The sequence below is a fragment of the Thermobia domestica genome, chromosome 1 (genome assembly GCF_964235325.1).
Source record: "Thermobia domestica chromosome 1, izTheDome1.hap1.1, whole genome shotgun sequence".
Classification (NCBI taxonomy): Eukaryota; Metazoa; Arthropoda; class Insecta; order Zygentoma; family Lepismatidae; genus Thermobia; species Thermobia domestica.
Genome location: NC_137454.1, coordinates 48,502,218 through 48,528,718, shown reverse-complemented (window position 1 = coordinate 48,528,718; position 26,501 = coordinate 48,502,218). Strand labels below are relative to the sequence as shown.

Below are 26,501 nucleotides of genomic sequence, written 5' to 3'. Positions count from 1 at the left end.
GTACCGATAGGGATAGTCTTTCATACAGTACACTAGCTTCGATATATTGAGTCAACTCAAGTGGGTTTAGATCTCGGCGGGAAAACATTGAATTGAGAAGTCTGGAATTTTCAAATATTTTAGTGCCAGGGATGCGAAGGGGGAAAAGTGCAATACAGTTCCTCTTGAAGCTAATTTACAGCGAGGACCATCGTCCAGTAGAAGGATTTCCCGCGCCACTATCTTGTTGATACACCACACTAATCAGCTGAGAAACAGCTGGGCTGGGGCGAGTTTCTGTGCGCTCATCGCTCAGCCAATGAGAAGTGTCCAAAAGTTTTAACACCCCTACTGATCCCCTCTCCGCGTTCCTCTGCTGAACATGGCGCCATTCCAACTTTTGGCAACGACTGACACAGTTCATGTTAGTCAGCCGTGTGTATGCATTGAGCTGAGGAGTGAATCTGATGAATTGCGTGTATGTTTTCTGAAAATTCAGTGAGATTTCTTCAATTATGATGCTTTTCATGAATGAAACTCGTTACATTTTTCATTAGTGGTGATATTGGAAGAAGAAAAATGAAATTTTGTGTATGCTATTCTGAATATAACTGTTGATAATTTCCCGCCAGGCTGATAATGGATTGGTGATGCAGAAGGGTTATTTTATGCATTTGGAAGCTAGAATTTTGTGATATTCACGATTAGGCAACGTGTACAGGATTATTGCGGTACGTTATCTATATATAAGTAGTTTAAGGAGTTATCTATACTATTTACTGTTCTAAATTATTTAGAGTTTGAGAAAATTTCTTTAGGTTCCATGGGATATTTTCGATTATTTTGCTTCTTTATTGAGTACAATCAATATTAAAGATGTGAAAAGTCCCAAAACATGTATAAATAAAATTATGAAGATAGGGGAAAAAAGGAAAAATTAAAGTTACCAGGTATGGACCTGAGGTAAATTTGCCGGTACCCATTGTTAAAAATAAATTGTTTTGTAGGTTCTATCTTGTGCTGGATTTATTGTTAGTGTTTCGGATGTATATTTTTCTTCATTATATTCGATTTTCTTGATTGTTTAATATTTTGTTAAAGTTTTGCCACGTAGATAGTACTTTTTTTGGGCGCGTAGTTTTGGCGGTCAATTTGAAACAGGTTTTTGACTCGGGCGTGAGCGAGAAAGATATGTTCATTAAATGATCATCTATCCTGACTGGTTTTGGCATGGGTTTTTAATTAATTTAACTGATTTCATGGCTTATTTGTTAGTAATATAAGTATGATTCACCTTCTATGGTTCATTGACTACTCACTGAACTTTTTCAAGGTTAACGTGGGCCGGTCTCAATGGAATGCAGACTCACTCAACATTTTAAGTACCGGTGTTCCAGATTTTCGGTTGTAATATAATATTATTACATCCCACCTGAGACATTTTTTGGACTATTGAATACGTGTATCGGTATTTTGAGTTGGTCGAAACTCCTTATACTTTTTCTTGTTATGCTGTGTGTGAAATTTTATGGGTTGGCTTGGGAATGTAATTTTTGTGCAATACAGTTTTGATGGCATGAAGCGATTTTTTTTTTTTTGGTTACAGTACTTATTTTTTATTGTTATTAGAAGGTAAGAGTGCGCCTTGTGTAGAACATTCATAGGAAATATACTTTAACGAGCCCTGCGGAGCTTCTAACCCCTTCGCTCGCTCAGCTATGTTTTGTGATCTAACTTGTGTTTGCATGATTGACAAAAGATAAAGATAACCAAAAATCATTTATTCTGCACAAAGTGCACTTTCCCACTGGAATTTTATGTGTCAATGATTTACCATAGGCAAATTTCATTGAAAGTAACTGGGCCTTTGTGTCGTACAGTAGGTCCAAAATATTAAGAGTTAGGCTAGGTTGTATACTTCTGGACTTATTCTGTTGTACTTAACCCATAAACTTTTATTGAAAGAAAGAAAAAAAAGTAAGTTTTATTCGGTTGACCAATGTGTTGGGTTAGGGAAAATTATATTTAACTGAGTGATTTCAGTACACGACTACGGTTATATTTCATGCTTTAGTTCAAGACTGAAATGCTATAATGTTAGTGAGTACGTATATGTAGGAGTTAATCCAATTCTTGTCACGAAACTAGCTGTTAGAAGGGTCATTAACCCATACTTGAACGTGGAAGTTCACTGAAGAGTCCCTTGTGCATAATTGTGTTAAGTGGATTCACGGTCGGTTAGGAGGTTTCTTTCCAGTAATTTAGATCCTTATATCTTAATTTACGTCTTCTGTAAGGAGTTGAGTGGATTTGATAGTGGGTCGCCTGGATTTATTTTGGCGCACTCAAGAATTTGCTATGCTGATTGCCTAGCATTTTGCTTCATATAAGTTCATGAGAAGTCGCAATTTTGATTTACATTTAACATAGATATATCTCATGTTTAAGGCACATTTGAAAGAATTCACGAAGTGCTTGTATACAGCGGAGTAGGGTGGTGCAGTACCGAAATTAGTCATGATCTGTGATGTAATGTGATTTAATATTTACCAGCTATTGATAATGGACCACAACGCTTACCATTCTGTCTTGTTTTATAATACTTTAATGGGACAATGTTAAGCAGAAAGAGTCCAGCTGTTTTTTTTTTCTAAAATATATTACAGTTTCGTTAATTTTTCTTCATTAGGTTAGTTTAGGTCAGTTCCGGTTAGTTTAGATTAGGTTATGTTAGTTTTGGTTGTGGTTAGTTACTTTGTTAGATATTGGTGTAGGGGTCCAGTATAGTTTTCAATAAAATGACACAATTTCGCTTATATCAATATTAGGTTAGTTCAAGTTAGTTTAGGTTAGATTTGGTAGGTATAAGTACCTGAATCTTGCATTTATCCTGTATTTTTTTTTTTTAACACGTACTTCTGGACCCCTTTTGCTGAACATTGACCCTTTATAATCTGTGCAGTGATAAAAATTCTGTATCTGTTGCGTTTTGCAAGTATTTTCAGGAAATAAGCCATAGTGCGATGTTTACTTGTAAATCATTACATGCAAAGTTTTAAGATTTATTTGTATATAGATCGTGATGAGTGATTTCAGTCAGCCACGCCGTCACTTAGGTGGCTAGTTTGTGTTGGTTTTTCCTTTTTCTCCTACCCTTTCGTGTAAAGGCCTTGCCTGGGAGGAAATATCGAGAGAAATCTAAGTGCTTACCTATGGAACAATAGGCACGTTCAATTTCTACCTATTTGTACAGTCATATCCAAAATTTATGTCGCGTGTCTATAAATATGTTGCAGGAATGTAATTTGATAAATTCGCCCGGTATTTCTTACAATGTTAGTACGTGTATGATCGGCAAAGACATGTATGTGACAAATTTCAGGTCAAAAGAGCAGTAAATAAGAACAAAACGAAAATAAAATTTTCTTGTCCATTTAGCAACATTTTATTTTACTCATAATTTTCGTATTTATAATTGTTTTACCTATGCAATTTACCACAAATATACATTTCCTGATTCTACACATAGTATCAGTATTAAAAGTACCCTGCGAAACCATTATCAAATTATATTCTCACAAGAAGACAATTATAGATATGCGACAATCATTTTGGACATGAGTGTACATGTGCTACTACTTATATTACATGGGCATATATTCCTACTATTCACATTTAAAGTAGATTGATTTTATTTTGGTAATTTCATCTGTATAATGAATTCAAGCCTGCGAAGGAAAGGTGAATAACCTAATCTTAGGGAAGAAATCGATCACTTTCTACAGGATCCATAATTCTCATCAGTGACTTACAATGTGCATTTTTCTTTACTTACTAATGATGATAATGCTTATATGTATCGTTCAGTATATGATCGCCACGGTGAGTTGTCTTTATGCAGTCACTAGTAACAGTTTTTATACACAACTTAATGTTTTATCAGTCACTTCCAAACACATTGATCAATTGGAATACAATCTTTGGATGGCATTTAATATCTCTCCCAACTCGTTTCATGGCTCCAGATCCGAGTACCTTGTTTTTGTCTAAATTGTGATATTAATAATAATAATAATAATAATAAAACCTGGCCCTGCGGGACTTCTAACCCCATTGACTCGCGAACGCACGCTAAGATATATTTGTGAAGTAACGCTGGAGTTCTTATATGTTAAAGATTGGGGAAGATACTAATTATCAGCCCAGTCTTTCAATACTGTACAGATAATATTTTCTGATTATCGTGAGCAACATGGAAATTTTAAAACTTTTCTCTCGTTTGGGGAGCTCTTATACATTGATAAGGCCTCTTCTTCGTAGCTGCATCTAGATGTTCTATCCTTGGTCTTCCTCTTCCTGGTTTTCCTTGTGCCTTTCCCTATATCAATACAGTGGTCCAATCGGAGTGCCGGATAAGATGGCCCAGCATGCTGTTTCTTCCTTTTTCCTATTATCTTCATGGTCCTCTCGTCCTTCGGTAGCTTTCTTCATTTTCTTTTCGGTCCATTATATGCGCAGTATTCTCCGCCAACACTACATTTCAAATGCTTGCAGCTTGGATATTTCAGCTTTTCTCAATGTCCACGTCTCTGATCCGTAAAGCGCCATGCTCCATACCAGTGTCTTAATAAGTAGTTTACGAACGTCCAATGACACATTTCTTGATGTTAGCAGTTCTCTTTTCCTGTTGAATGAATTCTGAACATCATGCTGCCTTAATCCTTTAGCTGTTTGCTGTGGCTGACTTCTCAGTTTGTAATTGTTTCTTCGTCTCATGAGATTGCCTGCATAGAAAATTTGTAAACGTTCTTTTATTGGCTGCGTCTAATACTTAATGCACTATTAGCTAAACTGTTTCGGTGTTTACTAATTCTTTCAGATCTGGGGAACTCATATATCTTGTGATTTTAAGTTGCGCTTTTTCGTGTTCACGACAGTTATGGGGTCGAAAGATTCACAGAAAATCGTGCAAGTTAAAGTTCTAAGGAGTGAAAGGAATTGGCCAAATTTACTGAAGAAGGTGCCAAGGAACGCCGAAACGCCAAGTTAGACCGGTCGCACAGAAACCAGAAGGAAGATCAAGGCATAAAGAGACACAAAAGGATTCTTTATTGACAACATTAGTGTGGACGATGCGTCTTAATCATAATGCTGGAGAAGCCTGGGAAAGGGCTTTTGTTGCATTGTTCACAATATTGTACTTGGTTTTACTGCCCTCCCCTCTAGTCAAGATATGCCCAGTAATCTATGACTTTATAGCTGAATATCTTGAGGTCGATTGTATTATAATTATTTGTAGTTAATATTGCTCATATATGACCTGGATATATATATGTAAAGTTAAGTGGCAGTATGGTTAACCCTTCAAACACAAACGTTGGGTCACGGCGACCCCAGTCCATATAAAATGCGTTTCGCGTCTGCGCCGTTGTGAGAGAGAACACGATATGTCGTCTAACCAGTTCAGAACATGCTGTCAAGAGTGCATGTTACATTGTTGTGTTAGTGCGGTAATTTCTGTGGTCTTTTGACGGCTGGGGTCATATGACCCCACGTTGTGATTAACGAAACAGTTTTTCTTTTGATCAACCATATATCAAAGTATATTGAAGTGAGCAAATTTCTTTCGAAATGGCGCACTCAAGAAGGTATTAGTCAGAAAGACATTGCACGCATTTTAGATGAATCAGATGGGGATCTATTCGATGTGGATGAACTAGTAAGTGAAAATGAGGATAATGAGAAACGGGATGAACAAGATGAATTTGAAGCTGATGCTAATAATGATGTTGCAGACTTGTTACAACGAAAAGTGCTGTATAAGAAGAATGGCAGTAAGTGGTACACTAAACCGTTCTACCAAAAGTCTACTAGAACCTTGAAGAATAGTATTATTATGTATTCTACAACTATCTTGTATAATCAATAAAGAAAAGAATCATCCACAAATATAAAATGTATAAGATGATACACCTAAGATGTATAAGATGCCTAAAATAATATAACCTAATACAATAATATAACCTAATAAACTAATACTAATTGCAGAATGTTAAGAGGCTGTTGTATTTTGTCAAGAATGCATGTTATTTGTTTGAATTTACTTTCCTCATCGTGCTCTTTTTCTTGTTCCAAGCCATGACTAGTATAGTTTTTTCTTTGAGGGGTGCTTCGATTTAGTCTTTATTATTTCTAATTCATTTTCATATTTCAGGTACTTAAAATACGTTCATAATTTCTGAAAAAGGCGTTAAGCTAAAGGATTAAATTGAAATTACCAGAGCAGGGGGTTGTTTTAGAGATTAACAAAGTTTTAGAGATTAACTTATCGAGCGTATAGAACACATTATAATGTTTCAGAAAGCTCGCATAGTAATGCAACTTGGCCAATTTTTCGTCTAATATTCCGAAGGTGAGAGGAAATAGAAATTCATGTTGTAAAGAATTTAAGCAACTGTGTGCCCGTGGCGAGGAATGTCTTGAGTATCACATTTGAAATATTGGAAGAAAAGTTGACTGAGGAGCATTATTATACGAGTATTTTTAAATATTACAATCAGTTCCATATGCTCCATGAGTAATCATGAGATAGGGATAAACACGAAATAGGCTAGTTATGCATAATTTCGAAATATGCAAGTTTAATATAAAATCTTATATCTCATTCTTAAAAGCCTATATAACCTATTGAGAAAGGCAGATTTATTTATTTATTTAACAATTACCAGATACAGCTCTGAGGCCATTTTATACTGGATATATAACAACAACAACGGAAAGGATTTGGGAAGGTATCGGTCAGGGCCTGTTTAGTAGCTACCATCCCGGCATTTGCCTGGTAGGACTGAGGGGAAACCCTGGAAAACCTGTCAAGATGGTCGGCAACAGGATTCGACGGGTAATTTTTGCCAAAAAGTGACATTGACCTTTTAGATCCGAGCTAAAGATACGTGTCGAGTTGTAAAAGAGTATTTCAACGATTGTGTCCGAGTGTCACACTCGAAATATTAAATAATAATAATAATAATAAAAGATTGAGCAACATTACTAGGTGGGCAGTTTGAAATATGAATTGATGAAATTTTAGTTACACTCTATTGGCCATTTCAGCTGTAGCTTTTGTGTCTAAATTTTTGGCCGTCGGTTATATAAGCCCATTAGCTTGATGTTTCCTAGGACCGTGTATATGAAGGATATAAACTGTTCGCGGGTCCTGCCTGATGCTATTCTTATGTATGAACTACATTGTTCTGATGTAACTAGCAAACTGTTCTAATATTTACTGGTTGACTTATGATCCATAGTTTTCAGTTCCGTGAGATCTATGGAATTGTCCAATGTCTTTGAAGTAACTTTTGTTCTTGACTGATATTGCAATACATATTTGTTTATATAATATAAAAGTTAATGATTCTGTAACAATTGTCTGCTGATAACATTGAAGGCCAATAACCACTCATGCTATTCTTACCTTCAAGTTCGTATATATATTGTGCCTATTCTGCTCGGCGTGTTATGGCAGATGGGGAACTTTGTTGATGATAGGTCAAATATCGAACGCACGGATAACTGTTCTCGGGTTACTAATCCATTTAGAAAGAAATTCATTAAAACATCATCTTACACATTGGAAGCTGATGTTTTATGTGCTTATTAACCTTGTCAGGTCAAGTATCTATACTAACCTGGTGTATTTACTTGATCTGGTAACGTTGGTGCTCAATAGACAATAACATCTCTACTGATTGAAGTTGTATTTTATTTAACACTAGTTCTTCCTGGAAAAACTTCCAAAACAAATTAACACCGTTAAGAATCCATTACTTCGTCCTATAATAGACATTTTTGAGAATTGAAAAGATTTAAAGGGATAGGTATAAAATGTTCGATGTGAATCAAAGACGTTAGTGATTTGTTGCGTAATTGTCCAGGCGAGACTGTTAAATTCACTAGTAGCTTCCTTGACAACCATTATTGATGTTGAAAGCATTTAGGCCCAGGATTTTTATGTTCTGTAAATTTATCTACCATAACACGTTCGTTAGGACAGGAGTATAAGTGATCTAAAATTTGTCACAATATAATGTAAATTGGAAAGTCAATCATGAATTGTATATAGTTAAATGTGTATTGGTATGTATGGGTTATCTGTTAATATAATTTCAAATATTTTATGATTCTTCAACAGGCTTTGGATAGTGATGCTGAGAAGATGAATACTGGACCATCCAGAGCTATGTCCCGTAAAAGGTAAGCAAACTCAACTGTTTCCAATTCCTTTCCAGAACATAATTCACTTTCAGAGTTCTAACTCCTTGATATAATTTATTTAGGGATATTTTTTAAACACTCTCTTTTTTTGTGGGAAGAAAGGTGCTGGTACTCGCTACATGATTCTACGTATTCTCATCGATGGCTAAGCAAGATTGTTGAAAAACCCAGGATTTTTAAAAATCCGGCCTAGTGGGTTTTATTGAGCAATATTGTGTTTTACTAAATTTTGTACGGATATTTAAAGCCGTGATCCTACTTAAGATACCCTTAAGCATTCATGCTCTATTGTATTCGAAATGTAAGGGCTTGGGAGAAAACCGGCTGTTTTGAAAGAATAAGAAAACTTTTCTGCTTCGCTTTTTTGCTTGGAAAATTTTGGTCTTTTTTGAAAATTGTGGTTTAAATTGAAATGGCAGACTTTGTTTCGCTTCTCTGCAACACAAAAGCTCATTTAATTAGTGGCTGATGCAGATAATATAAAACGTCGAAAATATACCATGAATTTCGGGGTTGCTAATATTGGTAATTTCTCGAATTTTCTATTCCTTTGTCACATACGTAATAATCTGTTACCACCTATCAACTGGTTCGGACCTGCAAAGTAGGTAAAGTCCCGAATTTTGTAATGCACTAACTGTACCTTAAGCTTGTTTAGAATCGGGGAAGTACCGATTTTTCTGTTCATGGATCATATCCGTACTAGACTGTTCATCTGAGCGTTTGGTTTCCAAGGCTCTGAAATATATAACCACCATCACGATTTACCAATCCTGAAGTTTCTGCATTTTTAACAAAAGAAGTTCAACATATCATTATGGAACTCTTCCTTATAAATTTACGGAATACATTTAAGTCGAGCACAACTGCACAAAATGAATGAGTGGTCAGCTTTTGCGTTTCTATCGGGAAGTTCGGGATTCATTCTCGCATTCGACTATTTTGGCGACTTCAAGCTCCCCTCAAATAAAAATTAAGAATTTTTTTAAAAACCAAACACTAATAAGAAAGGCCTCCCGAAATAATTCTCTAAATCTGCTATTGATTATCAGTATAAAATGATCTTAAAGGGAAAGAAATCATCGATTCAAAGAAGGCTGATTTTTTTTTTTTTTTTTTTTTCATCTTTATATTTTATACATTTGGAATTAAACTATGGAATTCCTTTGTCACACAAAGTGAATCCGTTAAGACACATCCGCGTTTCATGGAACACATTATGTACTTGGCGCTCGCTTATATTTTGATTTCTTTACATACTTTGTTATCTCTGCATGGTCTTGATCTGTTGTGGCTCAAAGGACTCTGAGTATTCTCCCTGATGTGCAAAGTAAACATCCTTTCCTCCAGTAGATTCTCCTATCATGCCATAGGTTATTAGCACATACATATGAGATACAATTTTGCTGGGTTGCGAGCCATGTTGGCATAGCTGGTACCGAAGGGAGAGAGATTCAACTCTCCATACCCGGCACGGGTCTACCTTCACTATTCAATACTCAGTTGCATCAGCGCTGGTAGCTCAAATGAAACTAGCCTGTCAACAATAAATTACATGTACTCAAACTTGCACTTTGTGTTTGGATTACCAGCCCAAGATCTCAACAGCAGGAATGAATTCTAACTAGACCTTACATGGGACATTCACGTTTAACATACGGATACCTACTTCATGGTGAAGACCGACAGTTGTGCGCGACATCTGACGTATTTCCATTGTGTTGATATGGATCTGTGTACACATTTTAATCAGTTTCGCCGATTGTAGAAGTACTGTGTGGTTCTTGCAATAATTCAAGAACCACAGACATTACTTTTAGACAGCATGTAGTTCTACAAGCAACGCGAATTCTTAAAGAACGCGCTCTGAGTATGGCGACAACAGGTTGAAATGTTTGTTTTGAATTGCTGATCGAATGCCTTGGTGTGTACTTTTTTGATTGATTGAAATGCAGAAGTATCCGGACCAAATTTTTATGCCAGTACTTAAGGTTTTAATTAGATTCTTCTGGGGATTTTCCGAATTTTCTCCCTATCTTCATAAGCAGTTCATTTTGGACAACTGAAATTTGACCAGCAGTATTAGACATGATAATAAGAACTAATATGTTGATTAAAAGGGCATGGTGCTTTTAGAGCGATTATTTTATACTCCAAGTTTAGATTGGAGCAAGTTGTTTCCGTCTGACTTTTTTTCAAATATAACGACGTTCTTGCTTGTGTTATGGTTGCTGTGATTACCTACTTCCTTCATTGCTATAGTTACATCTTCTGTAATGTCTCAGAACTTGTCAAGTAATTATTGCAACGTACAGCATTCTTCAAGCATCGAAAATATGGCCTTTTGAATCCTTTAAATTTTGATTCACATAACTCAGTTACTTACACACATTTTATTTTGTAAATCAATTTACATGCGAGAAGTGAGCATATTGCTTTTGTCATTCATTGTACAAAATAAATAATGAGAGATGTAACTTGTGTTTCAGTCAACTGACCCGTCCGACACTTCTATCACGGAAGCGGAGGTGCCCCGAGACTGAGGTAAGCTGTGTTTGTATTATACTTTAGATATTTAGAAGACATTAGCGTTCATTTTATTGCAAAAGTTAGTGAGGAGAGATTGAAAATGCTTTCATAATTGATATTACAAGTCTAGTTGACTAATTTGTACATAGTAATAGGGAGAAATAGACCGCGAAGTGGACATTGAACACAAATTACTTGTCTGGGATCAGATAAAAATGCCTGTGACACAGGAATTAATAAAAGTTAATTTCAATTTACTTTGTTGATACTTCGTCAGACTTTATTGTGTAGTACCTTTTGTAGAGTTTCCCACTGTTCACATTTAGGGACTACTTTCATTGGTCAAAGTATTTGAAAGATTATCCCACTCCTGTCCCCTTCACAAGCAAATTAGAAAAAAAAAAAGTTTTAAGCATATACTAGTACTTTGAAGAATTGAAGAGTCGTAAGATTGTTTTACAATAATAAAAGTACTACTAGAATACATATTATCTTCATGTTCTTGAATTGCATAATCTGTTCCTGTTCGAGATTCTCAGTTGTAAAATGTGATACATAACTTGAATTTTACTTTTTCTGTATTTTTTTTTCTAATATCAAATTTCGAGGATCATAAGGGCTTAGCTCGAGAACTATTTGTGGTCTGCGGATCACAGTTTATGGAACTGTCCTAACAGAGAAACTAATACCGATTTACTTTTATCCGAAAGTATTTACTTTGTCGCTGAAAATGCGAAACTTAATTGTAGCATTATTACCAATGTTGTAAGATAGTTACGTAGTAGGATACTTTTTTTGTAGTGATGTTTGGAGTTCTATTAAAATTCATGTGTATTAGCCCTAACATTTTTTCTTCCATAAATTTAGTTACGTTTTTCTTCCTTCCCTCAGGATGATCCGGAGCTGCAGGTATTGAAGAGAAGGCAGGAATTCCAAGATAAGGTAAAGACTGCAGGTGTTTCTGTAAGATTTAGAGTGCAGACTACACTTCTCTTTACCGGGATGCTTCTTTTTCTTTCTTTTGGACTTTTCTTGTTTCATTAATTTCTCTTCGGGCTTGGAATCAATATTTACGTGGCAAGGTATGTCTTTAATTTTATGTATGTTTTTTTTTTTCTTTCTCATTTTGCTGTATGCATTTCGAACATGTGTATCTACTGACATGTGAAGCAAACTGTTGCAAATCAGCAGGAAGTTAGCGTAATTTTCATTGTTTCTGTCATGAAAGAGCGAGCAGGAGTGGATGCAGGTACGATTTAACATGGGGTAAAAACACTTTTCATTATGTACTCGTATCTTTGGTCTATTATTATTATTATTATTATTGTTATTAAAAAAATAGCATGATAGTTCAATAGGCGACAGGTACATTAATGAAGTTGTAGAGATGGAAGCTTAGTCTGGATATTGAAGTTGATTTATTATATTACTTTATCTAATGCAGTACTGCAACCTATGGATGCGTCAAAATATCAAATAATACTTTCGACAAAGTGGATACTTTCAAATATCTAGCATTAATATTAAAGAGGTCTAAACCATATTCACGAAAAAATTAACTCCTTCAGTGTGGGTGGCATATATATATACGCTTTCATTTTGCTATGGCTCTTTTGTATTGCGTATGGCGAATATACTTGCCCATAGTATGAGTAATGTTATCCTGACAATATTTAGCGAGTTTGCGCTCAGCTGGTTTAAATTGTTGCTTAATTAAAAGAAGAAGAGGAAAAAAAAGAAAGAAATTAAAATAGAGTTTGGGCTTCGTCAAATATAGTTTTCATTCTTTGTTTTGTTTGAGAGCAGACAGTACAGTAATGGCTTCAAAACGATATTTCAACGATGCTGACATCAAGGAAGAGTTATCAATTAGTGATTTTGATGTAAATGATTTTGAAACAGATTTAGAATCAACATCCAAAGTTTTCAAAAAAAAAAAACTACACTTTTTACAGCGGTTCGCATCTGAAAATTACGCACTGAAGGGGTTAAAAGATCGACTAAAAGTAGGGAATTCGTGTTATTATTTAGTTCAAAATATTTTGTCGTCACAAATTCTGTCGAGGAATTTGAAGCTTAAAATATATAAAACTATAATCATACCTGTTGTTCTGTATGGTTGCGAAACGTGGTCGCTTACTCTGAGGGAAAAATGTAGGTTGAAAGTATTTGAGAATAAAATGCCGAGACAAATATTCGCACCCAAGGGAAACGGGAATGAGGAATGGCAGAAACTTCATAACTAGGATCTACATAATTTATACCATTTACCAAATATTGTTAGGGTCATCAAGTCTTAAGGAGGCTCAGGTGGGTATTTCAATAGAAGAAAGTAGGAAATGCTTTCAAAGTTTTAACTGGAAATCCAATTGGAAAACTACATTATGAAGACCTAGGCGTAGATGGGAGGACAATATTAAGATGGATCTCGCGGAAATGAGTATAAAGTAGAGACTGAAGCCAGTTGGCTAAGGACAGAAGTCAATTGGGAGCTTTTGTGAACGCGGCATTGAACCTCCGGGTTCCATAGACCATAGAGTTATTTAGCTGGAATGCCCCTCTTTGCATGGGGAGAATAGGTTTGTGGAAGGTATTATTTGAGCCTCTTTTTCCCCCCTGGGATACACATTTTACTAAAAGTTCATTGATAGTGATCCAATTGTCCTCTTGCCGTTTTTACAACACTTTTCGCTCCAATTTGTCTGCACAAACTCCTCTTAGTTAATACTCTTATAGTTGCGTGTTTAATGGAGAATTATAATTGCAGTCGGTTATATTATTAGGAATGGCTTTAAAATTCTAGATACAGTTTAAATATTTTATAAAAGAATACTAATTGCTAGGTAATTCAAATAAACGAAATGAACCTGTTGTCGTTAAATTTTACCCCGCATGTCAGCATTAGAATGCTATTGCTAGTGGCGTTTTCTCCCTCTAGAAAGCCCTCTCGGGAAAACTAATGTGAAACCTAAGATAGGGCATTGTCTACTTGTGTTCAAAAGGGCATTCAAGTTGGAGCAGCGGTCTAGGAGCAGGCAATGAAACAAATGAGTTTTATTTATATTTTCTTAGATTTTCTTACAGTTTTTGGTAATTGATATAATAAATTACATCTTTAAATAAGCTTATAAAGTTTCCATCAGTACAGCTGGATTAATTTATGTGTCTTTTATATATAGCTATTTCATCCCCCTATTTCATAGAGCAAGATGTAAGTACATGGTGAAAAGGTTTATGGCCCATGTTAAAACGTAGCTCTTAATCTACACTAGCTCTATCTCATTTTTGTTCAGTCGTTAGATTCTGTAAATTGTTCCCTTCACATTCTGCTGAAGCATAAGGAAGTGATTAGAAGGGACAATTGGTAGTGATGTGTAATCGAGAAAGCTTCAAAAACTTCACGATGAGAGGGGGAGGAGTTGTTTGGATTCTTAAATGAATTTAGTTATCACGTTTCTTAGGGAAATATAATTATCACGAAGGTTCTGATTCCCAATATATTTAATCTCTTGATCTTTGTGTGTATGTGTGATAGGAGACAAAACATTCATCATACTCACTTGTTCTACAGAATGTTAATACTGTTGGTCCTCTTACCGTAACCGGCCTTTGTACATGGAAGTTAGTTACCTGAGTATGTACAGTATAACTTCCTTCTTATCGCGTCTTTGAGTCTGTTCCTTACATGCTTGGAATCTTTATTGCTTTCACTCAGGCTTCTACCCTCTGTAACTAATATTTCAGGGGAAACCGAGAGCTTGAAAGTGCTCAGAATTTCAGATAGGAATAGATTGATATTTAACAGTTTTATACGGACGAAAGTTGTCATGTGATAAATGGACCTCTCTTCGTAACTCGCAATCTTTTGAAATATACATCTTGTTTTCTTAAGTTTAGAATTAATATGGGTTGACTCAATTAATACAATGGGAATAACTAAGGTAATAAATATAAGGAAGGACTGCAATGGTATGGCCATCTAATGTAAAGAACAAACGACTTAGAAGACTCTCAGAAACGTCGACTCCACATAAATGGAAAACGGAAGAAGATAGATAGATCAGTATCTATAATAGGTGGGTAATCTTAGGATGAAAACTAAAATTGCTCGCCAGAGTATTCAAAGTATAGGCTAAAAAGCACACACTGAAAAAATTACAGGTCATTATATTATTGTTACAAATGTGTTCATTACGCTCAATAAGAGGATGTAATAATTTCATTTTCTGCGATATACCTTCCTGCTAGTGTAGTGGCCTGCATTCCCCCTTGTGCGGTGGCAAATAGAGAGGAAGGTTTTTGATTGCGTACAAAGTTAAGTGTGAGCAAGGCGATGCTCTTGAATTTGTCAGATTTTAAATGATTAAGTTTTAAGAGACAGATCTTGTTAGTGTTTGCACAGATTACAGTTTGTATATTACAATTAAATACAAACTATGATCTGCAAGTGAACTTCCAGAAGCAGATGATTACTTGAGGTAAACATGAGAGAAAATAATAATAATAATAATAAATGTGACTGAACTTGTTTACCAATTGGGGATTGTTTATTTATAAAACCGAATCATGGAGCAATAGATTGCAGCTTCAAATAGGATAAAGTCACTGTCATGTGGTTACATGTAAATACGTTCGGTCTCATAGTTTTCTCCCCAAGTAAACTGTGGTGGATAAACACCGTATGCGTGGGTTTTCTTGAGGTTCTCCAGTTTCCTCCCACTTTCTTCATTCCACCATTTCATTCATTTCTCGTCAGTCTCCTTTAGCCTAGCCAGCATAATCGTGGGACATGAAACTCAGATTTCATTTCATTTTATTTTAGTTTTCTCCCTTTTTTTTCTGTGAAATTCATCATCCTTTCGAAAAACTATTAGTAACAGCCCAATTTGAGGGACTTATGAGTATTAATTCTGTTCTATTACAAGAGAAGGAAAAGTGAAAGTCCTTGTGTTAGTATGAAAAATAAGACGTGAGTTTATGTGGCATAAGACTGTTTAAGCGTGTACGCTGTTCAAAATTTGTTTTACAAAATTTAGTATAGTGTGTCAAAGTAAATGAATGCTGAAATATCAGAAGCAGTGTATACCACTATGTTACAAAATTTTTGTTAGAAAAATGGGTACTATTTGGTAATTTATGCTAAACAATTTACTCCTAATGTTTTACCAACTTATGTACTCTTTATGATCTGAATTATATACACACTTCTAGTTTGAGCAACTATAATCCTAGTTCAGAGAGTTGTGATATCAATCTAAACGTAGTTTTTTTTAATCATCGTATTTATTGGACTTGTTTACACAAAATAAATTGTTATAGGTAGTAGCAAAAAACAGCGAAATCGCCATTCAAATGATCTAATATAATACTAAAAAAATGTTCTATTCTGTGTTTATATTTAATGTTACGCTTGTTCTGTTCATTGACGATAGCTATTCTGTTTTCCTAGACATGCTGGGTCCCCATCAGCTCTGACCAGGATGATGTGAAGAAGACTGTTAGTGATGATAAAGTATCACGAGATTCATTCTGTGATGAAACGTCCTCGACAGATTCGTCTCAAGGAAATCTCAGCAGTGACTCTCTTCATAGAAGTGGCCACTGTACTCCTGTCGAAGAACTTACTTTTAGCAGGTAAGATGCAGCCTGGGTTTCACCCACAAATATTGAAAAGACTGTTTATCAAGCGTTTGATAAGCAACCGTTAGTTCGGGTCAATTCGTATGGGTGTAATGAACATCACGACAGAGATTAAGGAGCATATTCGAGACGTTAGAAATACCATTTTCACATGTTGACTCCCTAAATGTTTATGGGAGGCAGAGCAGGAGATAAAACAATTATAGCACTTCAGAAATTAAATTATATAGAAAGTGATAATCACACATTCTTTCCTAAACTCAAAAAAACTGGATTAAATGTAGGCTAGATTGATGATATCTATGAAAATTGGAATCCTTTGTAGCGAATTTATGCAATTTCGCATTAAACTTGCTTCACTGAATGATATGGCAAAATTCTACTGTACAACGACAACGTTGTATATTGTATATATTTCGTACGTAATCAGGGCAGCAGTGCTCAAGTATTTTTATAGAAGAAGAAGAAAGAAACAATGTAGGCCTAGGTAATGTCTATAATTGATAGATATTGTTTGTATATGGCTATAGTGACGTAAATGGTTGTCAAGGAGAGGTTATATAATAAGTGTGAGAGTCGCCATGACAGTTAAGTGTCTGATTTTTAGCTGTGATGTAAAACAAGTGATTTAGTGATCATCAAATCTAGTGATTTAGAGTTTGGGATTGGTGTATGTTTCAGGGTAATTAGTTCTTACGTATGCAACAGTTAACAATACATTAACACCAAATATACGAACTGTGGCAATATATATGGTTACATGCTCAGCCTTCACATTTCAGCGTTCGTGAGATTTTTTTCTGCTTCGGATAAATCAAATGGACTTAGACCGAAATCTGATGTAATGGGACTGAAGTGATAAGGTTTCCATAAGATTTTAGGCTTCTTAAACAATTGTGGCCAAGGAAAGGCGCTGTTAGCTTAATTTCCTTATGTATGTTTGTAAAAGTTCTCTTCCATATTTTCATGTCATTTGCAGAGATGCAAGGTAAAAAGAAAAGTTACTTTTACTTTTTTGCGTAGGAACTTTTGGGCCTTCTTTTAAAATTAAATTTTAATGGAAAGAGGAAAATTCATTGCATCGAAATCGAGAATTTGGTGCCTAACTCATTGGCCAATCTTACCTACTATCGAATGACTTGATTTTGATTTTGTAAAGCGAAAATATGTTTAACTAACGTATTCTACGGGAAGAACATAAAATGTTAAAAATCGACGCAAATCGGTCATTCGATAGGAGGTAAGATAGGCTAATGAGTAGGCTACCACATTCTCGATTTTGTCGGAGGATCCCGATTTCGGGGAAAATGTCCCGATTTTCATGTTTATTCAACATATTATTATCATAGATTTTATTGGAATATAGTTTCCACATTATTATATAGATAGCAAGTGCCCGACAACAAAATGTATGTACACTCATGTCTAAAATGATTGTCGCGTATCTATAACTGTCTTCTTATAAGAATAATATTTGATAATGATTTTACAGGATAGTTTTAATACCGATACTATGTGTATAACCGGGAAATGCATATTTGTGGTAAATTTCATAGGAAAAGACTTATAAATACGAAAATTAGAACGAGTAAAACAAAATGTTGCTAAACGGACAAGAAAGTTTTATTTTCGTTTTATTGTTCTTATTTACTGCTCTTTTGTCATGAAATTTACCACATACATGTCTGCCGGTTATACATATACTAACATTGTAAGAAATACCGGGAGAATTCGTTATCAAATTATTCCTACAACACCATATTTATAGACATGCGACAATTTTGGACATGAATGTACATGGGATACATACTATTTAAATTGGTTATTTTTTATTATTATATAGGGTGTTTCATAAAGAACGCAATATTTGAAATGACCGCCATTTCTGTTCTAGTAAGTTGGGAGCACTGAACGTTACACAATTTTCATGTGTTTTTGTGGTAAGTAGTTACGGAGCACCGAATAGCGCATTATCCGTCTGTTTTCTGTATGGGTACAAATGACACGCTTGACGACGGAACAGCGTTTTGTCATAGTGCGCACCATTCCTATCCGTACAGAAAACAGATTATAATCATGTGCTATTCGGTGCTCCGTAACTATTAACCAGAAAAACATAAAAATTGTGTGACGTTCACTGCTGCCAACTTACTGAAACAGAAATGAGGGGTATTTCAAAAGTTGTGTTCTTTATGGGATGCCCTTTATAAGATAATATTACTATTTTCCTTGAGACCAGCTTTGGGCTGTTATTAAAAAAAAAAAAAAAAAAAAAAAAAAAAAAAAAAAAAAAAAAAAAAAAAAAAAAACTGATGTGCTGCTGAAGTGAAAATGCTGTCTTGTCCCAAAGTGTTTTTGTATTGGAAGAGCTGTCTCGTCTCGTCTCACGGGCAAGCACTACATGATATACTATCTATATTAAGTTCTCACTTTCGTCAATTTCATGGATATGAATGGCTCTTCACTAGAAAGACATAACATTACCGCGGATATTAATTTCTCGCCCCATTACTTCATGAAAGGTCCCTACATTTCGCTTTGGAGAAATGGGATCACTACTAAATGTGGGTTCTCGAGTTCTAACTAATTGCTGATAAAACTATGAGGGTGATGTTTAGCGAGGAAAGAAACGTTCTATCGTTAGAAATAAGTGGTGAAATAAAAGGAATGAACCTAAATGAATAAAATGCTCTTACCTTTCACGGTTCAACGAATTAAGTTACCTTAACATACTTTGATCTATCTTCAGTGACCAGTCATTTAGTTACACGGGACTCCTAAAAGGATTTTCATTATCTAGGATCATCCTGGAATAAATCTGAAAAGGTTTCAACAGAATTCCAGAAACAAACTAGTTTTCTTTGAATGTTGTGTGTCTTCTAGGATAATTTTACAGAATTCCCTTGTACGAATCTTAAGTGATTGGTTTTTAAAGAAATAATCAGTGTATACTGAAATTATAATTATAATAATAATAATCATCATCATCATTTGTTTAGCTGGATACTAAAGGTAAGAATATTTTACTCTATTATGTATCCAGTAGTATTAAGTAAATAAACATGAAGCGGCAATTCATTTCTTTCGAATCGAAAACGTGATTATGGATATAATTTTACACAAAAAGAAAACTGTTGCTTTAGGTAGGCAATCGGGGTAGTTCTTGAAGAAGAAAGGAAAAAAATGCAATGCCAGTTTGAAAACTGATCAAGATAGCCGCTTACAGGTTGAACATAGGACTCGTAAATACTGTGTGTTGTAAAAGCAATGTTCTAACTGTAGAATCTGCAACAGGAGAAAGTATGTGATAATTGAAAGAAAGCAATGATAAGCCGAAAAATCTAAATTTTTCCTTTCTTTCGCCCAGAAGCTAAAAACCCAGCTTCTATGGGAAAGTCTCATAAAAGCTGAGTTTTTGACATCTCTGAATATATGATTTTCACGTTTGATATTTGATAGTGCAGATAACATGTACTGTATGTAATTTCTTTCCTAAAATTTCAGCTTCCGTTGTCTGACGTGTCTTCCGACCCCGCTTCCTGATCGGCAATCGTCTCTTCCTCAGTTGTCGTGGGCGGATCCAAAGGAACTCTGGAGTTTAATGTACCATAAGGATATAGACTCGTTGCGGGAACGGGATGCAGATGTATTGTCCAAGCACCCGAATCTGCAGGCACGGATGCGAGCCATTCTTCTAGATTGGTTGATAGAGGTATGTTTAATGTAGTGCTACAGCTTAAATGCGATTTTCTTTGTAAAGTAAATGGTAAAAATTTAGTTTCGTAAAAGGAGAAAGAGCCTTACCGTTCTTCTAAGTGCAGTAACGTTTACTCTTACCAGTAACGTGTTTGGACTTACGACCTTATAGGAAAGGTTTTTACCAACTTATATCAATACTGGTATCCCATTTAAAAGTAAGTTTGTGTGTTCCATTACCTCTTTCAATATGGGAAAACAGGTTTCCTCCGAATTCGTAACGGTCTTGAAAAATCTGTGCGTGTGAAAAGTTCCTTATTCAGGCTGTCGTATATTTATCTATTCGGGCCGTTTTCCTTTGTAATGTCCCCTTAAATTTCTCTGTTCCTTTAAGTACAAATTACTTATATATCTATGTTTAGATGTCAATAAAGTTAGGCACATTTTAACAAGCACCAGGGCACATAGAAAGGGTTAATGGTTATTAGTCCTATGTTATATGAACATATTGATTTACTGTTGACCAATTTTGAAAACTAGAGCAAAATTGACTTTGTTAAACTACGGGTTGTTGGTAAATATGAACTTTCGAAATGGGTTCCTCCTTTCTTTCTTCAATATTTCTAACCTTTTTCTGTTTTTCAGTTATTTCTTGTAATCCTTTCTTAGTCTGATTTAGTACCATCGAAAATTTAGTTTTACATACACTTAATTTCTTTTTGTATGTCTTCTTTGGGATTCTGTCATTCCGTATCACGTATACATGATGATTCAAAAATCATGCTACAACTAGGCAGAGAAAAGAGAATGCTGTTGAAGATTTGGTGATGGACAAGTTAGCGAAGTTGTAGTGAAAAGATACATCGAATGTTCAAAATGCCTTGATCGGAAAATTTGAGAAGTAGTATCTACGGTCTTTATATGTATAATCTTTCTCGTGGTATACGAGATTTTTCAGGACTAAAAAGCTCTTGTCAGTTGTATAAATCTGAGGATAACGAGTTACTCTTATACAGTGTCCGGAAGAGAAGTTGGGCGGTTTTGAATTGATAATACTAAATTTTCATAGCTAAAATACATATTAAATTTAGGAGAGTACAGATTATTGTTTGACATTTTTGTTTTTCATGAGAGTTAGTCCTAAAAATAATGCTCGTCAGGTGAATCCTGTGTACATTTGGAACCTTTTCCAGAAGTTGCGGAGAGCATGTGGGACATATCCCCATCAGTGTTGGCAGTTTCTTCTCTTATGACAGACAAGCTTCAGATCGTAGGACCGTACCGATTTTAGGAAGCCCCACAGGAAAGTCTCCAGTGAATAAGTGAAGTGACTGGAGGCTAGGCTATGTCAGCTAACCGGTAAATGACATATTCTGTGTGAGAGCCCTCTCTCCATCTCCTTGGAACAATAGTTCTTATTGAATAATCTTACGCCAACGAAGTTCGTGATATAGCAATTAGAATCCAGCCACACAGTCTCAATCTTCACTTTTGTAGAAATATGGGTTGATGACAAATAAGCAGCTATTCTATATCAGCTGTCACTCGTGAACTATAAATTGGCCGTTCTTGAAGCTCCTGCGGTTTTGTCGTTGCCCAATATTACTTGTAAGAAAAGCTCCCCTACTCGTTCAGTGTTTTCTGGTGTCCTCACAGTTCGAAGACAGGTGATGTCCTATTCGCAGCTAATACTGTTAATCAAAAGTACTGCACCTACCTGACAAGTAAAGGTCACGTTTGGGTGAATCGAGTTGCTGCCCGAGACATATGTGATAGAGTACTACTAAGTGTAATCAATATGTCGGGGAAGTTTTGGGTGCAAAGCTCAAAGGGTTTAGGAGATACAGCCATTAGAAGGTCACATGGTGGTACATCTTATAATCGTAATTCATAGTCCAAAACATGAGAGATAAGTCTTATACCTATTATTTCCTCTATACTAAAATATGTTCGTGTTTCCAGCATATTTAAGTGATGAAACACAAGAGAAAGTTGTTTGTTTTGCAAATTCGAAGTGGTTTTGTTATTACATAGAAAAGTTACCAATTACTACTAGAAGTTCAGAAGAGTGCATGCCTCGCACAAATACTCTGTTCACAGTGAGCATAACTGACAAACACAATCAAGTCGCACTTAAAACATTTGTCGTTCACAACTCTGTCAAAGCAGTAATCGTAAGGAACGATCCAATTTTGAGGCGGCTCATTCAAATATCTAGCCTTTTAGAACGCGAATCGAACTGTTGCGAAAATGAGGAGCACTGAACTAATCGATGTTGTGCATTCCACTATTCCGTACTTACTGAATAAGCTGATGAATAACCTTGGCTGCGACTGCGCCTAATCTTCTAATTGGGAGTTATTTGAAGAATTATCATAGTAAATACGATTTTTAAAAAATCATGGTAAATAATCGCATATGATAATCGCACCTGTTCTAACATATTTTGATTGTTTCTTTTCTTTCCTTGCAGGTTTGTGAAGTCTATAAACTTCATAGAGAAACTTATTATTTATCAATGGATTTCTTAGATCGTTACTTATTTACTCAGAAAAACATATCCAAACAATATCTTCAGTTGATAGGTAAGTCATACATTTTTTAAAAATAATATGTTTTTCCTGTATGCAATCTTAATTTTAAGAACTGTGCGAATGGTTTTAGTCAACGGCGGAAGGAATGGCAAAGTAATCTCGAACAATAACTAATTAATACGATGGGATATATATCTGCTAATTATAAGTAAGGTTTCTTTGAGCCTTAAAACATCCAATACACATACGATATGCGTTAATTAAAAAATAAATCGGATCAAATCAAATCACTTTTAATAGTGTTACAGTTTCGAGATTATCAGATAATACTATCATTTATTAAAAGTGATTTACTTTGGTCAGTGTTATTTTTAAGGCAAAGTAGTTCCAAAGCTAGAATGAACGGCATATAGTGAGTGAAGAGGACACATTCGCGGAAAATAATTACTACTTTATAGACATAACAGTTGGTGCCGCAGTGTAAAGATAAATAACTGACAATGTAGCAGATATAAAATAAGTGAAGAGAATTTTTTCTTTGCTGCCTTGTCTGGGTGCAAATTTAGTGAAAGCTGGTGATGATTATTAGCTGCACATTCAGTTCACCACTGTGCAATGTCCTTGTTAACGAAATTTCTTACTTTAGGGTAGTGGTATGGGACTTCATTTACCTAATAAGTCGGCACTATCATATTTCGGTTGTGGTGTAAGCCACGTAAATAGCATCTCAAGAATGTATTAGTTAGTTATGATACTGTCAGAAACGATGTGCGGAGTCGTACATTTTCAGCAGCTTGGTGAGGCGTAAGGAGGCATGGTTCATGAAGGTAGTGATGTTGGTAAAGATTAAAATCTTATCGCTTCCAACTAAGGGAAGAAAAACTACCTAATACTCTAATGGAATTCTTCGACTCTAATGGAGTTTTAAGCAAAAGTTTTACCGATGTGATTTCCCCTTCACGGTGCCACCTCTGGTTTGTATGAAATGAATTATATATTTTGTTACGGTATATTCCACGTTTTTTATATTATGTATAAGCGTGAAGCAAAATATTGTAACATGCGTTATTCCGAACAGAGGAACCGTGGGCATTCTGTATTCTCTCCTGTCAAGGCTTACCTTTTGCCTACTTTGGACCTATATTGAAATCAGAATATATCAGAAAAGTCTGTTGGAACCATGTCTGGGAATTACACTTGTGTAAGGAATCCTTTGCAAACTCATTGCATATTGATAAACTATGCATTTTTTTTTATTTATTGCGTATATATGCCTTCCTGTACGCTGATATGGAGCGCCACTCCACGGTTTCTCGAATTCAAAATGGTGCGTGTTAAAATTTAGCTTTTCGGGAATTTATGACAGTCCTAGCTCTGAAACTATGTACTTTACCCATAGGCACTGGCAAAATTCCGGAGGGATGAGGGGGACATTTCCCCTCCAATCTTGGAACTGAGGGGGACATTCCCCCAATAATCCGATTTGAATTTTTTTTTGGGGGGGGGGGAGAAATGTGATGATTTGTGTCTGTTTGCCATAAAGGAAAGTCAGATGAAATTGATGTTCCCCAGAATGAATCGGTCTGCCTCCCAATGTTGACAAATCTGCTCCCCTAATCCTCCATAGCATTTTTTCAACTTCATAAATATTTTGAACATCGCTTAAAAGAAAAAAAGAAACAGTCTTGCCCGTCCGCCCCAATGTTGAAGACAGAACTGTGCGCAGTAGTTCGATTTTTCGAGATTTATTACGTAACTTAGGGTAATGAAAACTTCTCGTGTTCTGTACTCTTTTCACGAATTTTTTAGATTGTCCTGAAAATTTTGGAATTTCTTTGTGACCGAGAGTGTCAGCACTCATCTCATGAGTGAGATGCTTGACTGTTCAGAGGGGGACAGAGATTAAATCCCATATTCTTTCATTATGATTCTTTATTGAGTTCGAACTTGTAAGAAAATTTGGTTGATAATTTTCCTTTGTATGAAACAGAGTTCAACGGCTATAGGTGCTTATTAATATAAGCTCTGGATTGTCCAAATACAACAGGAGATATGGTGTCCGTGTGGTCTGAAACTTTGACTACCTGCCTCAAGAGTGGAAGGTACGCAACTATTAAGGAAAGTGGGGCCCTGGGATTAATTTTCAGATTTCTCGCAATTCCTACTCTTTGAACTAGTTCTTAAACTCCTTCAACACCCTGGGGGCATGGGGGCTCAGTGATAGAGCGCTCACTTCCAGTACGAGGGGGTCACTGGTTCGAGTCTAGGCCATGTGAGTTTGTGCTTGGCAACATATTAGGTTTTCTCCTGAGTTCTTGCACATTCTTATTCGATCCAATTTTTTTTATAATGATTCATTAATCATCCGTCTACTTCACCCTACAGGACATAAACATGGGTCGTTAAATTTGAAATTTCATTAAATTTTCCCCCCAAATTCTGGGAAATACATAGATGTGTAATTTTTCGTATGATTCTTAAGTGTGTTTGGGCTGTACTGATATGTAATGAAGAGCAGAGCTTATGCATTTACATTTTGGATGTAGATCAGAATAGACAATCATAAATTTTGGGATTGCAGGATGAGTGAATTCATTCTGTTGGTTCTGGTGTATGTAAAGGTTAAATTTAATGTGGAATATAAGGAAACCAGATCGATTAATTGATCTAGAATTTCTATATAGGTTAATGTTAATTTAAGCAATTTAACTTTGTATTGTCAATACTTCTTATTTGTGTCTTTTCGTCCTTTTTAGGTGTAACGTGTCTTTTTATAGCCGCAAAAGTTGAAGAAATCTATCCTCCGAAATTAAACGAGTTTGCGTACGTGACTGATGGCGCCTGCACCGAAGCAGAAATATTAGACATGGAACTAGTCATTTTAAAGGTACCTTTTCTTTCTGTATTTTAAGTGACATATTTGCCAAATTTCAGAAGAACTGATATTATGTACTATGCAATGTCTATAACCACTAAGAAAAGGAGTTGTTTTCGAAATATTTGCAGAAGCTTATACATTTTATCTAACTTCGAGGAACATGAAGATTAGTGTAATAATTTTTTTTACCTTGTTGAAGTATTTATGAGGAGGAAATGTTAGAGTAGTTTTATGTACTTTCGAATTTCACGTTGGTTGTTAAAAAGGTATGATTCATTTGTTTGGTAGATTGACGAGTCTTGGTCTCTTCATAATTACACGAGTTCATTCCAATAATTGGTTTTGTTTTTAATGTATTTCTTTCATTTTAGTTCATTTTGTTATGAAAATTAAAAGACGTTTCACAAACTTACTAATTAAAGTGAGTCATAGACAATAGCGCGCTACAGCTACAACTTTGCACTTGGATGACGGAATGTCCTTCATGATTGAGCTGCCATGTGACTGAGATTTGACAGGCAGGAAAGTGAACTCTTCAGGATTTACCAGCTTAAATAAATTTTCGCTATGAATCTGAAATGTTCAGTATTATTCATAATTAGTATGTTATATCTTTCCATCTACACATATATAGAACGTAAAACGTGTAAATAAAAACAAATAGTTAATTTTCAATCTGTCGATACAATATACGAAACTCGGCCAAAGAACAAGCCTCAGCAAGCATCGGAAATATCTTACTTCGAGGAATGAGTGAGCCACACCCTCTGTTTTAAGGGAACGTTGTTACTATAGCATCGGCAGGGGTTGCCAAAATGAATCGTGTGTTCTATTGGCCAGTAGATATGTGGGAGGATTCCTTCTTTCTACTTTTCTCTTAGTCAGAAATTAAAACGGTGAAAGAATGTTTACCATTCAGTCGGCACGTTCAGATATATGATTATATGATGCATTCTGTCATTCTTTTATTTTAG

The 26,501-nt window shown here is 35.4% G+C and overlaps 1 protein-coding gene across 1 annotated transcript in view; it reads left to right on the top strand.

Annotated features, from left to right (window-relative positions):
* Nucleotides 1-324: 324 nt before the first annotated feature.
* The window catches only part of CycE (cyclin E), a 34,879-nt gene continuing 8,702 nt past the window's right edge, over nt 325-26,501 (top strand). The window contains exons 1-8 of the mRNA XM_081757208.1: nt 325-710; nt 8,168-8,229; nt 10,740-10,794; nt 11,671-11,721; nt 16,229-16,413; nt 19,924-20,131; nt 22,589-22,700; nt 25,406-25,536. Coding sequence (XP_081613334.1) covers nt 8,192-8,229; nt 10,740-10,794; nt 11,671-11,721; nt 16,229-16,413; nt 19,924-20,131; nt 22,589-22,700; nt 25,406-25,536 — 780 coding nt within the window. The 5' untranslated portion in view covers nt 325-710; nt 8,168-8,191. The remainder of the gene's footprint in view (nt 711-8,167; nt 8,230-10,739; nt 10,795-11,670; nt 11,722-16,228; nt 16,414-19,923; nt 20,132-22,588; nt 22,701-25,405; nt 25,537-26,501) is intronic.